At 33.8% G+C, this 15885-nt stretch overlaps 3 protein-coding genes across 3 annotated transcripts in view; 2 read left to right on the forward strand and 1 right to left on the reverse strand.

The window, feature by feature from the left end:
* The first annotated feature begins 901 nt into the window (after window positions 1-901).
* On the forward strand, window positions 902-2093 carry LOC106103547 (uncharacterized protein C15orf61). Its single transcript, XM_013283330.1, has 3 exons — window positions 902-1329; window positions 1462-1645; window positions 1940-2093. Exons 1-3 carry the CDS (start codon window positions 1186-1188, stop codon window positions 2065-2067), a joined length of 456 nt encoding a protein of 151 aa, XP_013138784.1. The 5' UTR covers window positions 902-1185; the 3' UTR covers window positions 2068-2093.
* A 305-nt stretch (window positions 2094-2398) lies between these two features.
* On the reverse strand, window positions 2399-7243 carry LOC106103548 (odorant receptor 13a-like). Its single transcript, XM_013283332.1, has 8 exons — window positions 6976-7243; window positions 6421-6669; window positions 5652-5920; window positions 4843-5044; window positions 4542-4641; window positions 4084-4188; window positions 2758-2919; window positions 2399-2490 (listed from the first exon to the last, which is right to left on the reverse strand). Exons 1-8 carry the CDS (start codon window positions 7125-7127, stop codon window positions 2440-2442), a joined length of 1290 nt encoding a protein of 429 aa, XP_013138786.1. The 5' UTR covers window positions 7128-7243; the 3' UTR covers window positions 2399-2439.
* Window positions 7244-9973: 2730 nt separating this feature from the next.
* Window positions 9974-15885, forward strand: part of LOC106103813 (probable cytochrome P450 304a1) — a 7099-nt gene continuing 1187 nt past the window's right edge. The window contains exons 1-7 of the mRNA XM_013283700.1: window positions 9974-10162; window positions 12557-12805; window positions 13384-13556; window positions 14213-14485; window positions 14566-14683; window positions 14878-15058; window positions 15643-15760. Of these exons, the coding sequence (XP_013139154.1) occupies window positions 10069-10162; window positions 12557-12805; window positions 13384-13556; window positions 14213-14485; window positions 14566-14683; window positions 14878-15058; window positions 15643-15760 (1206 nt within the window). The 5' untranslated portion in view covers window positions 9974-10068. The remainder of the gene's footprint in view (window positions 10163-12556; window positions 12806-13383; window positions 13557-14212; window positions 14486-14565; window positions 14684-14877; window positions 15059-15642; window positions 15761-15885) is intronic.

Genomic DNA, 15885 nt, shown 5'->3' on the forward strand with positions numbered 1-15885 from the left:
GTCAGCAATTACAGCATACTTTTGAATAATTATTTCTTTAATAAAAAAACCTTACGTTTATGTCACGCTTTAGGCTATATATTTTTACGCCATTAAACTTAGGGGGTAAATATTTTGGATAAAAAGCTTAATGTGGGAAAGAGACCATAAGTTGCTGCTAACATTAAGGAAGCAAGATTGTCAAGGTTTGTCATGTCATGTCATTTTGACAAATGTAATGTAAATTAATAAATGTGTCATAACTTTATTGCTGATGAAGCCGCACGGGAACAGCTAGTTTATTTATAAACTTTGACCGCCCGTTGTAATATTTTATCGACGCATAAGCAATTATGTAGTAAATAAGCAATACTTTAAGAGTGTCTTTCCAAATTGTTAATAGTGACATATTAAATTTATAATATTACATGTTTAAATATATCTGTACAATTATTAAGATGAAGTTTAATAAATCATTACTTTTTAATAAGATTGTAGTTCTTTCCACTTATGTTATATATACACCACTTGAACTAATTATTGTTTTTTAATACAAACAACGGCCGCCTACTAGTGATTCAACGACCAAGGAACTCTTCGGCGCCTGCCTTGGTGGTAGGAAAACAAGGGGGATTAGTTTTAGTGTACCGATTATATTTCTAGCTAATCCACAAACAAGGAAAAACAATTTCTGGTAAACTGAGATATCATTCACGATATTAAAAAACCAATGTTGGATTTTATTAGTCTAATCTGAAAAGGATGCAGCCATAAAGAAAAAAACAAACATTTATCTGCATCGCGCTGCAACTACACCTTGAAAAAAAAACCGTTTTCGATTTTTTTTAATCTGTGAAGGAGTTTGACGTTAATGTCAAATTGACATTTAAGATTGCAGTCAGCTGTGAAATGTCAATTTAAATGTTATGCATTTGTTAGTTTTTTAGAATTATACTTTTAACTTTTTCTTCAGTATTAAGATTTCTAGGACTATTGGTATTAAACGTCTATTAATTAAAGACATTATTACATAGTTTTACATATATACTGTTTAATTAGACAATGAATTTTGTAATCTCGGTATGGCTTGTTATGTAAACAGAAATTTCGATGATCAACAGTAAATAAATGTATATTTTGTGATATGTAAAAGGCACCATATTATCACACTTTTAAATCTTATGAAATACAATTTTCTATTAAGCAATGTTTTTACAAAGGCTTAAGTTTCCTAAACTCACTGGATATATGTTTGTTGCTAACATGTCTTCAAAACCTACATCATCAGAGGTTCTTACTGCTTATTTGACGCAGTGTAAAGAACCTCCATGGACTTCATACTTCGTAAAGGTAATGTGTACAACTCCTGTATGAAAAAATGTTATATCTGTTCCTCCGAGCATCTATGAAAGCCTGAATGACAATGCCTGTTCAGAGTTGATTTACACATATTTAAATCTAAGTCGTTTACATTTTTTCCAGTACAGTAGTGTAAAAGATGACCAATTTGGAAAATCAAACTTTAATTGGGAAGTTGGTAGATCTAACTATCAAATATTAAGGACAGGATGCTATCCATATATTAAGTATCATTGTTCAAGAAAAGAAGCAGAAGATTTAGAGACATCTGATAAATTTATGAGAATTATTAAAATTGTTAATCTAGGTAAATTATATCAGTTCATTGTTTTATTAATTGCCATACTAATAGATAATCTATGGTCAATCACATAGATTTCCTAAACTAAGAAACTCCCTTAGTAAACACTTAACAACTACTTTGACTAGATACATTGCCAAAATTCTTGTGATGCCTATTGCTTTAACAGTTAATGTTTTTTTTATTATAGATATGTATTTTAAAACACAGAAGTGGCCATTTGTAAAGATTTATTCCCTTAGTGTTGTCATTTCCAAAATGACACTATGGTGTTTATATTTAATGAAATTCTATTTACAGGTATACCATGTCTGTTGTATGGCTTGGCTGCTACAATGTTAATCCGTCATTCTGAGGTTGTCAACACTAGTAAAGGACAGATTAAAATATATTTTTTGTTGCCAGAACATAAAGGATCGTTTTACTGATTTACTTGTTACATTGTTTTAGTATATTAATGTATGTGTTAAAATCATACACATAGTCTAGGTGAATTTATTTATTTAAATACATTACTGATTAAATATCTAAGTATAAGAAATAAATATAAAAAAAAACAGTGTACTCATTAGTTTCCTTTTCCTCCTATTTGTGTAGAAAAAAACAATAGGAAAAACCACTATAAGACAAAATTCGATTAAAACTAAGAGCAAGTATAGTATAAATATAAATTAGTACTTATTAGTAAAAGTAGTGAAAAATTATCTGCTAGTGAGTTATAAGCCCTGCGATAAATAGTGCCACATAAACTAATAATTTTGTAGTGCCTTTTGAATGCAATTGCGCCAAAGGTGTTTCCATTACTCATACTGTCTCAACAAATTGAAATAAGAATACGACGAGCTCATTATCTGAAATTAAGATTTTTTTTATAAGATAGACTTAAATTTCAAATGATTAGGGCAATGAACAAGGGGAGCTAGTAGCAGAAATACTTTTTATTCTAAAAAGAATGCAGTAGTGAAAACTTTACTTTTTTATACGAGTTTCTAGGGATTGTATGAACCTTTATATTTCGAATTGATTTATATATTTTACAATTTTGCGCCGTTATATATGCACTTCGGCTCTTTTGAAATTCCGAGCCATCATAACCTTTAAATCATACTATAACTTACCGATGAAAATGTTTCCAATTCTAATTTTGGTAGCCCCGTAAACTTTATAGTAACGGGCTGTTGCGCTCTTAATATCAATATAATGAAATCAGAACGTAACAATTGTCCTAATGGAGTCTCCTGCCAACCGCAGCCCCAGCAAGCTTCGCCGACTGCAAAGGCCTAGGATAATTGGAATTGATATTAATTCTAACAGAATCAAACAACTAGTAATCCTACAACACAGACATTTCATCATAATTTTTGTCCTCAAAATAAAGTCTAATGTAACGAAAACTATGAAGATATAAGAGCTATTATTTATTGGCTCTCTTTCCTAAAAATTATTGAATTATAAAATAGACTAGTCTAGACAAACCAGGAAGAGTCGTGTATGCAACTATGTCAACGGGAAATTGCATTAACTTGCAATAATCTTTTTAAAATGAATATCTAATATTTTTTGCTATTAAATAATGAATTTTGAATGAGCATAAAATATGGAAAAATGTCGACAATTTATTTATAATTTGAATAACTTATGTAAATTTGTATAAAGGTCAGGTAAGGTTACATAAAACAGGTCGTTTCAGTAATAAACGTACCATCACGTGGTTTGAGCCGGAATACAATAAAAAAAATAAGGATCATTAAACAAACGGTGAATTATTCTTACTTCCTCAATGACAGATTCTAAAACAGATATTTCGTATCTCATTTGTTTGTCGTTTAATAATTTTGCTGTTTGTATTGCAAAAGATCAAAATCAATGTTATTTGATTCTTTGGGGAAGTGTATTCCTTTGATACTCTTACCAATAGATAATTAACCTTTAGATACCTTATTTATTTCAAAATTGAGTAATTGGATTCCGCCCTTACTTCGATATGAGATTAATGGATACATTATCCCCCCCCCCCCCAACAACGTAACAAGCGGACGTGTTTTGTCTCGACCTTCGAAACTACGACTTCGAAAAATAAAACTTTGTTCCTCAACGCATTGGTAGTTATAGACATATCGGTATATTTTAAAAGTGTGTCATTACCAGAATATGTATCCGGAATGACACCGGTCTTGATGAAACGTCAGTTCGATCGGTAATTTCTGCCTTTGTTTGGACTGCAAACCGGTATCATAAATATCAGTTTTTACGATATATCTTTGAGATCGTGGTATTTATTCTGTCAAGTCGGGTTAATGCTAAAAAGAATTACAGCGGATGTGTTCTCTTAAACGCTGCTTTATAATCGTTGTTCCTTGTATTGAATTTATGATTAAATATATTTTTTTAAAACCCTCTTTTGTTTCAATAATATACTAGTACATTTATAAATATCTGTTTACCTGGTTCCGTACCAATGTTCCTAAAAAGCAAGGTATCCAAAGTTGTATACAAGCCGCGAGACAGAGTAAAATAAATAGAAAATGAATTTTGCCTTGGTCCAGATACTGAAATAAATGCAAAAACAGATCGTCATAAATCGTTTTAAGATTTTAAACATATTTCATAACAGTTGCCCGCGACTTCGTCCAAGCAACATTAAGAAAAAGAAATTAGCCTATGTATAATATGCCTGTCTATCTCAGCTACCCTTCAGTGAAAGTCCGGTCGGAATTAATCCAGCCTTTTCGTAGATTACCCGGAACAAACGCAGCTTACGGACAGGCAGACGAAAAATTATTAAATGCGATTTTCTTTATCAGCAACGCAAATACATCATCTTCGCGAAATTTGGAAATTTTCTTTTGGACAAATAGACACTACAAATTATTATATGTGTAGATAGATATTCAATACTTACATCTGCAATTTGATATGCCATTAAACAAATGGCTATAGAACTAACCGATACTTGAAATACCAGCGGCGGTCCGTAAACTGAAGAAATAATCTCAACAGACCTGTAAATGGTTTTAAAATAGTGCGTTATTTATTTGTTTTCAAATCGTTACACGAGAGAGCTAACTGTTGCAATGCCAACAGATATTAAAATGTTCTACTGCTTTCCACAAAGCTATAGTTAGAATACAATCTGCTTCCGCGTTGATTAATTGCTCGTTTAAGTGTGATCTTTAAAAATTGAGTTCAAATATTACGTCTACCTAAAAACAGATAAATGCCAATTGACGATTCTCTTCATACGTCGATTGAGTTCCATTTGCACTGCAACTCGACGCGGATGATAGCGCGACAGCTTCACCACTGTTTCGTCTAGATCGTTAAAGATAACCTCGAAGTCCAAGAAAATCATATTCATCACATAATAGTAATGTAGTAGTGTATGAAACAGTATGTAAACGAACACTGAAATGAACAATAGATAATTATTTTTGTCGTTGGTTTCTATTTTAGTCACAGCTATTATTATTGAAATTTCTGATTTATGCGCGACTTCCATTGCATTATTCGCGTCTAAAGAAACATAATTTCAATTTCATAAAATAAACTAAAGTTACGTTGTTATCCATTTTGTGGTGTCGATGATCCCAAACTTAGAATTTGTAAGACATTGGCATCAAATAAAAGAGATAAACAAATAATGGCAATGACTGATAAAAAAGGGTTTGGCATTTCTTTGTTTCTTTACGACTGCTACCCGCTATGTAAATTATTTTTTCCTTTTAGGCAACATTTTATGGCGATATGGACATCGTACTTGTGCGCGTAAAGGTCATCAGTCGTGGTGTGTTTTATATTGATAATTCAAGTGAAGATATCAAGTTTTTGGTTTACTATACTAATAAAATCAATTGCTACCCAGGATAGACGACATACAATTGACGCATGACCATGGGGACTTGCAAAAAATTCGTAATTCAGTTGTACCCTTTACCTAATCATAGAGAAAGTTACCTACAAGTTAGGCTTTAAAAAACTTAACTTTAACGTTTTGTATCAGCTATTTACTCACCGCAAAAAGTTTGTATGAAGTTAAAACATATGATGATTTCTAGTATTAAGAATATTTCGTAATTCGGTGTCCTGTAGGGGTCATCGTTGGGTAACCACATGGGGAAGGGCAGCGGGCGCACCGTGTGCTCGTCCTGCGCTACGAACAAGCTCTGATACATGAGCGCGAGCAAGCATGTCACTACGAACAAGCTCGCCACCGAAGTTGTGAATATGAACCACGCGTAACATAATTGCCAAATCAAGAGCTGACCTTGAAGGAAGGTAGATCTGAAAAGTAGTTGAAATAATCAGATCCTTAGTCGACTGATAACTAAATCCTGTTTCGTATAACTGTGTTATTTGTTAAAAAACAAGCTTTCGAAATACTTAGTAGGGTAATCTAAAATAAATAAACTGCTTAACCTTTCGATACAACGACATTTTACCGTAAATGTCCGTGTACTTTAATTAAACGACATTTAAACCTTTGTCTCGAATGAGGAGTTTTGTGTGGGTACTTTTATTTTTTCAACTCGACATTTTCCTTTATTTATAGCTGTTTGCATTACACACAGGGTTCGCATTGTACCCAATAGCATTGCAGATTTACTCTAGAAACATATTTGTCTAAAAGACTTTAGGCCTAGAATATTATATAAGTGATGTAACAGAATTTGGCAACCTTTCGGCTATGTCAAGTTGAGTCTTCTTGAGTTTATCATTTTGGTAAGATAAAGTTAAATTTGTGTTGTCTTAACCTTTTGGTAAAACCATTGAGTCAAACTTACTTATATCTGGGTTCTAATGTACGTACGTATACAAAATCTCTGTTCAAACATTCCAAAAGCTTCATTACTTTTGACTTGTTAATTAAAACGCTAATATTTACTATTGGAATTGAACTTATAATGATGAAATAACAAAGAGATTCAGTTGCGAACGCGTAGTCCTTTATAGTTATGCCGTGCTTCATAAATATAATTTCAAATGTTAGAGCCATTATTGTAAGAGAGTTGTATATAAATGGCCATATAAATCTGAAAAAAGGTAAATCTAGTTAACTTAAGAAGTCATTTTACCATAACATTGAAATACGACAAAAAATGAGTAATACATTGCAATAAATTGTTGGATTGTGTTACAAAGAATAAACATTTTGATGTAGGACAAACAAATATTTTTTTTTAATATCATCTGCAGCTGCTTTTTTTTATTTTTTAATATAAAAAGGGGGCAAACGAGCGGCAAGAACACCGAGATGATCAACGACAAGTTGATGTGATCTTTGACCTTAAATTTTTTTTACGTAGATAAAAACTATTTTTTTTTGTTTAATCCGTTACCTTAGTTTAGAATTTGGATTGTTAAAAAATATGCCATTAATAGCAAGAAAAAATTTCAATTGCGGATGAAATTTATAAAGGTCAATGCATGGATCTTCATAATCAAAATTACGCCGAGTAAAAAAATCTTTTAAAGATTGTAGTGACCACATTTCGAAGACGTCCTACTTCCAGAATAGATACAAGTAAAGTAATTGATGATGTGATTTACATTTATGATTATAGAAAATTATAACTAACTATATTAATTTCCTTAAAAAAAATCTTGTTGGTAAGTTGTATGTTAGATGAATTTCCAAAGAACATTGTTTTTTTTATAGGAGAAAGGGGCAAACGAGCGGCCAGACCACAGAGTCAACGACGCCCATGGACATCCGTGACACCCGAGGAACTACAGATGCGTTCCCTGGAGTGTTGGTTTGCTTCTATCATATAATTTTTTTTAAAAATCTTTATGCAAATATTATAATACAAATGTTTAAGCTATACTAATACAAAAAACATGCAATTTATTACGTTTTTTTATAGCTGAATATTATCTTAGATTTTTTTAAGGTCGTCTATATTTTTGCAGTTATTAAGTGAGCCTGGAGAATAAGACTAGTTAAAGAAAAAATATAATTCATTAAGTAGTTAAGTACAGTAATTGACTGCAATCACTTAAAATATAGTTCTCATAATAATTAGTGTAATACGCGGTTGCAGATTCATTAAATTACCTTATTATCTGATTCTATTACTTTTTGTAATTATAACGTATATAAAAATATGACTTGTAATATTAAAACATGTGCGATATACAATACATGCGTAATTACATGCAAAATTAATTAATACAGGTGTCCATATATATAAGCACATACATATAAGCGTCGGTGGCTCAGTGGCTTAAGCACTTGACTTGTAATCTACAGGTCTTGGGTTCGAATCCCGCCATGTACCAATGTCATTATCGATTTTTCGAATTTTTTTATGTACATAATTTACCCGACGTTCGTATGGTGAAGGTAAACATCGTGATGCAACCTGCTCATATCGGCGAAGAAATTCAAAGATATGTGTGAAGTCGACTAACCCTCACTGGACCAGCGTGGTTGACTATAACCTAGTCACCCTAACTTAGTGTAGGCTCCGAGCCCCTCGGTGGGGACATCTAGTGAGCTGGTGATGATGATGATGACTATAAAAGGTACAAATATTCGAAAATTTCGTTTAAACCTTTCATCGATAAATGTAGTCTTAAGATGGTTTTCTCACATCTCATTTGTAAAAACACTAGAATAGACAATTCTTCTTCTTCTTCATCGTATCTTCATTGCTGAAGGTCGTGCTTGCCCTGGTAAGCCTTTACCGTTTCATCTACCAGCTGCCTCCACGCCGCCCTGTCTTCGGCTCGTCTCAGGGCAGTCGGGATGTTGAGTCCCAGTATGGACTGCACCTGATCGGTCCATCGGGTAGGTGAACGCCCTCGTGACCTTTTGCCCTCGATTTTTCCAACCATTACCAGTTTGTCCAGATTGTCCGGTTGTCTTCGAGCAATATGTCCAAAGTATCCCAGAACTCGTCGGTAGCATATTGTGGATAGCCTGGTAGATATTTTTAATTGTTCGAGAATTTACTTGTTCGTTCTTTTTGCTGTCCACAGTATACGCAACATTCGCCTCCAACACCACATTTCGAAGGCATCAATTTTCTTTCGGTCGGCTGCACGATTCGGACCCGTACAAAAATATCGAGAAGACCAAAGCACGCACGAGTCTGGTCTTGGTGGTATTTGACACTTTCCTGTTTTGCCATATTCTAGTTAGCTTACTCATTGCTGCTTTGGCCATCTGTGTACGTCTGCGAATTTCTCCGTCACAGCTTCCCTGATTATTTACCAACGAACCTAGGTACACAAATTCGTTTACGAACTCCAGGTCTGAGAGTTCTCCAGTCCTCTTAACGAGTCCCGGACGGTCCACCACCATGACTTTGGTTTTCTTCTTATTTATCGATAGGCCCACCATTTCGCTTGCAGAGTCAACTCTTCCGAGCAGTTCAGCCATTTCTTGTTCTGAGGATGCAAACAACGTTGTGTCATCTGCATATCGAAGATTGCTGATTTTGTTGCCACCAACGGAGATACCTCCATCCCACTCTTCTAGCGCTTTCCTCATGATGTATTCGCCATAGATGTTGAAGAGAAGAGGAGATAGGATGCATCCCTGCCGGACACCTTTTTGAGGCTTGAAAGCTGCTGACATCACATCGTGTACCCTGACCATTGACGTGCCATTCTCATATAGGGCTGCGATCAGAATAACTAGGTGTTCCGGAACGCCCATTTCTCTAAGAATTTTCCACAAACAATCCCACCTCACGCAGTCGAATGCTTTAGAATAGTCAACAAAACACATGATCATTGGCACGTGGAATTCTCGGCTTTTCTCTATGAGTTGTCTAATGTCTAATGAGAATAGACAATAATAAACTTTTAATCAATTATCGCGGCAGTCTAACTTTATAGTAAAAACTATTATTTATTAATTAACATAACCAAATCCATTAGAAGTATAAACGTGATTTATTATGTTTCTTAAAGATTACCTACTGTTCAATCTAAAGTAGTCAACAAAATATTATTATCAAACAAAACTATTGATAACAGTACAAGACTGTGAGATACACAGATCTATATAAATAGATAGGACATTGCTCGGTAACGATAACTTTTGCTTCGATTCGACTTAAACATGCCTCTTGATATTAAATGACAGTCATTATTATAAGTTCGATCGTCACCACGGCTACCAACCGCGACCGTCAGCGCCAAAATGACAAAAATCAAATAGGAATAAGTGCCACGCCTGTCCATTTATAGAGGTCATTGTTGAGGTTCGACTGAAATTACATTTGTAGTTTTACATATCTTTGTCTCTTTTATTTCAAATAAAACGTAAGGGACAACATTATGTGTCAATGCAGTCAAAACACACATCTGTGTCTATCTAGACTACAGAAATATGTCGCAGTTAGGATAACATATCTTGCGGAATAATTGTTTGCTCCTAGTTTGCAATACGCATTTCACTGCGTTGGTCTTCGATCAAGATGATTGGTGCAATTGTTCTTGTTATACTGTTGGGGGTCGCAGCAGTTCGACTCTACAAAAATGCTTACAAGAAACCTGCCAATTTTCCGCCAGGTAAGTTAGTTTACTTGTTGAGCTGCGATTTTTAAAAAATAACGATTTTATAACTTACTGTAACTCAGATACTATCTTTGCTTAACATTATAAACAAGAAAGATTTGTGTTTTTGTATGTATTGAAACAACTCAATAACTACGCGGGCGATTTCAAAAATCCTTTCACTATTGGAAAACTACGTTTTCTCTGTGTCACATTGTTTACATTTCTTGCTCCTTTTTAATTCGACGCAGGCGAAATTGCTGGGAAACATTCTATCTGGCCTGGTACCAGTTAGTGTCCTGAAAAAGCCCGCAAAACTGTGTGTCCTAAAACACTATAAAAAGAGTTCAAAACATCAACTTTTTGCTTACTTTGTGACATTCGATATTTTCAACGTATTACCATCTTTGTTTGTTTTATGTTTATGTTGGTTAGGGTTTTTGGTTTTTTACCTTTTTTGAAATATTCAATAGTTTTTTTAGGTTTTTGGGTACAAGAAATGTAGACATTGATAATCTTTTTACAATTCAAAGACGCAACATGACGCAATACCAAGCGTACTTGTTGAAAAAATTTAGATTCTTTGATGTATAAGGCAAATATGTAAATACGAATAAAATACATTTTGTCCGAGACATCGAACTCGGGGAAGTAATTGAAAAAGTATAGGGCGTTCTTTCAGAATATATTTATTCCAAATATTAACGAAATCCTAGAAATACTCTAAAACAAACATCCATCCATGTATCTAAACTTTCATATTTATGACGTAAGAAGTAAAGAGTAAGGGCCTGTCCCTCCAAATTGTAAATTGTCTGAAAACAATCCAACGTGTAAAATATGTGATGGAAATATCGGATTTTGTTGCCTTATCTGACAGTGACGTCATTAAGCTATTTGAGCTTCTACCAGCCAGTAGTGAGATAGGCCCTAAGATTCGTAAGACGTAGGTATGTAACATGGAAAAACTCCCCAGCCATTTGTGTGGGAAACTCAAAAATTCTACTAAAATTTTCATGTAAGTTTTAGTTACTATGACTATTTTTAATTATCAAGAAACATGGAAAAGAGCATTTATTCTGTATGTTACTGTAAAAGCGCGAACTTCAACTAGTAAGTGAAATATATATAATATATCAAGTAATAAAAATATCACAACATTTCGTTATGAGTAGAATGAGTAATGGTAAGAAAATGGTAAGACTTTTGTCTTAGTTTTAAGAAATTTAAATAAAATCAATGTATAATATCACGTATTGGAAGTTCTCGATAATTATTTAATATAACTTTTAAATTTCGGAATCCTAAATAATAATCACAAATCAATCTCAAATCGAATTTAATTATAAAAATTACTGTATAAAATGTATATGTAGACGTATAAATATTCGAAAAAAATTATTACGTAACAATACAAATTTTTGATAACTCGGGGGTTAAGTAAACATTTTACCCTTGGTGGTTTTAAATAGCTGAGATATCAGTGGGGTGCAGGTCAGGGGTATTTATCAATTCAATTATCTTCACTTGTGGTCACCTAAGCATGTTCTGTAAGAACGCGTTAGTTGGTTTAACACACGATAGCTTTATTTTGGTCACCAGCCAATCCACTGCTGCTCGGTAGACCTTCTCCAATGATTTACACTGAATGCGGTCATCCGTTCATCCAAATTCTGAGCATCAATCCTCCTTTTGTCCTTAAAAAAAATGCGATATTAAATTGTCTAGCAACATAACTTTTGAGACAATGTGTGTGTCTGATAACACTATTAGTATCTACAAGTCATTATTGATTGCATAAAATTTGCTACGGTCATTTATTTATGTAAAGCAACAAAGTCGAAGAGAGCAATTTTTTTACATACTAAGATTTTGATTAACAGTTTTAATAACAATAATTATTGGGAGCAATTATAATATGTGGACCACAAACTTGACATTAATTTAATTGCGTTTTAATTACGTTTTAGCTTAAATATTAATCAACCGATTTGTGCCGACCCTCCATAAGGGATAAGGGCAAGTTGATGATTAATCAACCCATTTACACCATAATATTAGTTAGCGTAAGCTTGCGAAATGCCATCTAGACAAATAACGAAGAACTTATACCGACAGCAATGTGTTTATGGTAAAATATATACAGGTGATCTTAAGGGACGGATCAACGGTTTTTAAAAAAAACTTTAAAACTGTAGAAAATCGGGCAATATACTTTCTGTTTAAATGATAGCTATTTAGATCCTCTATCACCACAAAACCGTTGTTCCGTTCGCTAAGAATCATCCTGTATAATCGCGTTGATCTCAATAATAATAAATAAACGGCAATCAAGGAGTTAAAACGTGTTTAACTAAACAGCGACAAACTATATATTTCAACTCTTCACTAGTTTTTATTAATTTTTAGGTCCGCCCAGTCTCCCGGTGTACGGTGCTTACTGGTTGGTCCTAGCAAAGGTGTACAACAACTTAGCAGCCGCTTGCATTAAATATTCAAATGAATACAAGTCCAAAGTAATAGGAATGTTTCTGGGTGCTGTCCCAGTGGTTATTGTCAATGATCCTCATTTACTCAAAGAAGTACTTAATCGCGAGGAATTCGATGGTAGAATGGACATCATACTTGGCAGACTGAGGTCTTATTGGAAAAAGCTTGGTAAGTTATTATATCTCTGTAACATTATCTATACTAATATTATAAAGGGGAAAGATTTGTATTTTCGGATTTTTGCATGCATTGAAATAACACTATATAGTTAATATAAAAACTACTGTTCGAATTTCAAAAATTCTTTCACAATAAGCTACGTTATCTGTGAGTAACATAGGCTGCGTTTTTCAATACGTTTTTATTTCACGAGGGCGAAGTCGCGAGCAACAGCTAGTATCATATATACACTCCGTATCATATCATTCTGGGTTACACAGACCTAGAATGATATCGAAAATGAACTCCAAACGAACATATCGCAATGAAAATAAAAAGTCATGGTGACGACAGTGTTTGCTGCCATTTATAAAATATTCGACCAGAACGAAAAGTCACGTTCTTCATAAATCTGTGATTTCTTACTTTTGCCAGTTTGTATTTTTTTTTTATTTTAAACAAATAAAATATTATGACAATAATACGGGCGTGAAGTTATTACAAAAAAATAAGGAAGATGAACTTGCTTAGTTGACGAATAATTATTGATTTATCTTTATTTATGATGCAATATTCGTCTGCACCAGGCATTTTCTTCACGGACGGCTACTTTTGGCACGTACAGAGAAGGTTTACACTGAGATACATGAGAGACTATGGTTTCGGAAGACGTGATCAGTCCCTGGAATCGACGGTCGCCAACGAGGTCAAGGAAATGATTGATATGGCTACGAATGGACCAAAATACCCTGCTGAAAATGTAAGACTTTTAAATTCTACTAATAATAATAGTAAAAGCGATTTTAGAAACCACACGCTTAGTGAGGAGGTTTCTTACTTTGTAGCTGACCACTGGTTGCTTGAGTCATCGCATTATACAGACGGTGCTGCTCTTTTTTTATGTATTTATGATATATGTTTGTAAAACGAACTTAAAATTAGTAAGCGTAAGTCTAAAAACTCGATGCAACAATTAGCAATAACTGATTGTAATAATGTACGTGTAATCAATCTATGTTATCACAATTGACGTATAAAAATCTTAAGGGACTTTCCCGATTTAATAAAAATTATAAATTGCGATGTAATGCAGTCAATTGATAGTTGATATCTTGAAGTTCGTGCGATATTAAATTTAGCGTAGTTAACAAAGTAACCACTAAGTTTTAAAGTAAAAATAACTATAGTTTTTGCATTAAGAGCTTTGATCGAGGAGTTCAAGTCCAAAGATCCCTGTAAGACACCCAAAATAAAACCCTATTCTACCAATTGATTATTGTATACTTTAGAGATGAACCCTTTAAATCTCCTCACTGCAATAATATTCTGAACGATCAAGAGTTGTTATGTTGATTAATTGTTAAAAAAAATCGCAATCTTTTGCTAACTAATTCCTATTTAATATTTTTTTATCAGGACTTAGTGAAAGGAGACCTGATATATTTGCCTCATTTCTTCGCGGTACCGTTTATGAATGGCTTGATGCACGTATTCACACGTGCTTGTGTGCCGAGGCAGGATTACCATATACTGTGGACGACAGCACGAGGAGCTCTTAGGTTCCAAAGGAGTTCAAACGACCTTGGCGCTGCCCTCAGTTATACTCCGTGGCTAAAAGATTTGTTACCGGAATACAGCGGTTACAAGGGTCTTAAGGAAGGAAATCAGTGCATACTCGATTTATTTACGGTACGTGTATACATTTGATATAAAAAAGTATTAAAAAGAAGTTTTATTAAAAAAATATAAATAAAAATTTGTCTTTTTAGAAAGTAATAAAAGAAGCCGTGGACACCCATGACAGCTCATACAACCGGCACTTCTTAGATGTTTACATCAGTAAAATGAAAGAGGAAATGACTGAGAAGAAGAGAACTACCTACTCTGGTAACTAAAAAAGCTAGTAAAAGTTTACAATGCTTATTAAGAAATCGTGATAATTATTCTTTCATCATATTCCATTGTATAGTTTCTCTTATTGAAAAAACTATGGAGTTTTTTTTACTTTCTTAAAGTTTCCCTTACGGGACAAACTGAGAAGACCAAGGATTATTGATTAATTATTTTTTTATATTTTTCAGTTGATCAACTGGTGCTGGTGTGCACAGATTATATGTTCCCGACAGCGACAGCTCTAGAAGCTGTCCTTACTTTGCTTATTGAACGTATGTTATTACATCCTGAAGTGCAAGACAAAATCCACGAAGAGATAGATCGCGTTATCGGCCGCGACAGACTTCCAACGATAGATGATAGAAGCAAGTAAGATTTAGATGTTATTTATTGCATTTTTACACACTTTTGAACTTGTACATATGTACGAGTAGAAATCGAATTATTTTAGCAAAAACGTCATCAACTAATGACATTCTTGTACCAAGTCTTTTACGATCGATAACGGTCTTTTGGTTAAAGGCTAAAGATTTTTACGAGGTCTTTGACCTTAGTTCTTTTATGAACTGTTCTGATATTCAGACTTCAGACTAATGTATTGATATTTCAATCATTTTGCGCTTGTTATTAGGTTATTCGATAAGAAAGCTGTTTATATACATTCATAGTTATGACCTTTGAGTTCATTACTCTGTGTTTATTAAAGTAAATCAAGTATGTTTAGTAAAATAGAATTTGACGAAATTGCTCATAAGAATGCGTCAAGGTTCGAACGTCATCAGGTCAAATGATTGCAAAATGATAGTATCTGTGTGATGTTAAAATCATGATGAAGTGTCTATTCAGATTGCTGCATTCTCAAAACAAAATCAAAAATCTATAGTTAGGTACATTTTTTTTGTGAAAATGATATAGCCAAGAACACGTTAAATGTAATGTTTAATATTTTCCAGTTTGCCGTACACAGAAGCGTGTTTTCGGGAGATAATGAGGATCGAGACGCTGGTGCCTCTCGGCGTGCCGCACCGCACCATGGCCGACACCAAGTTGGACGGATATGACGTGCCCGAGGTATTTTATCATTAAAATTTTAAAATTAAAAAAACTATTCGTTTGAGACATGCACCCTCAACAGTGGTAGAGCCCGCATTAACATCTTCGCACGAATGGGCCGGCTCGCCCGGTGAAATACTACG

Source organism: Papilio polytes, unplaced genomic scaffold (genome assembly GCF_000836215.1).
Source record: "Papilio polytes unplaced genomic scaffold, Ppol_1.0 DF823731.1, whole genome shotgun sequence".
In the NCBI taxonomy this organism is placed as follows: Eukaryota; Metazoa; Arthropoda; class Insecta; order Lepidoptera; family Papilionidae; genus Papilio; species Papilio polytes.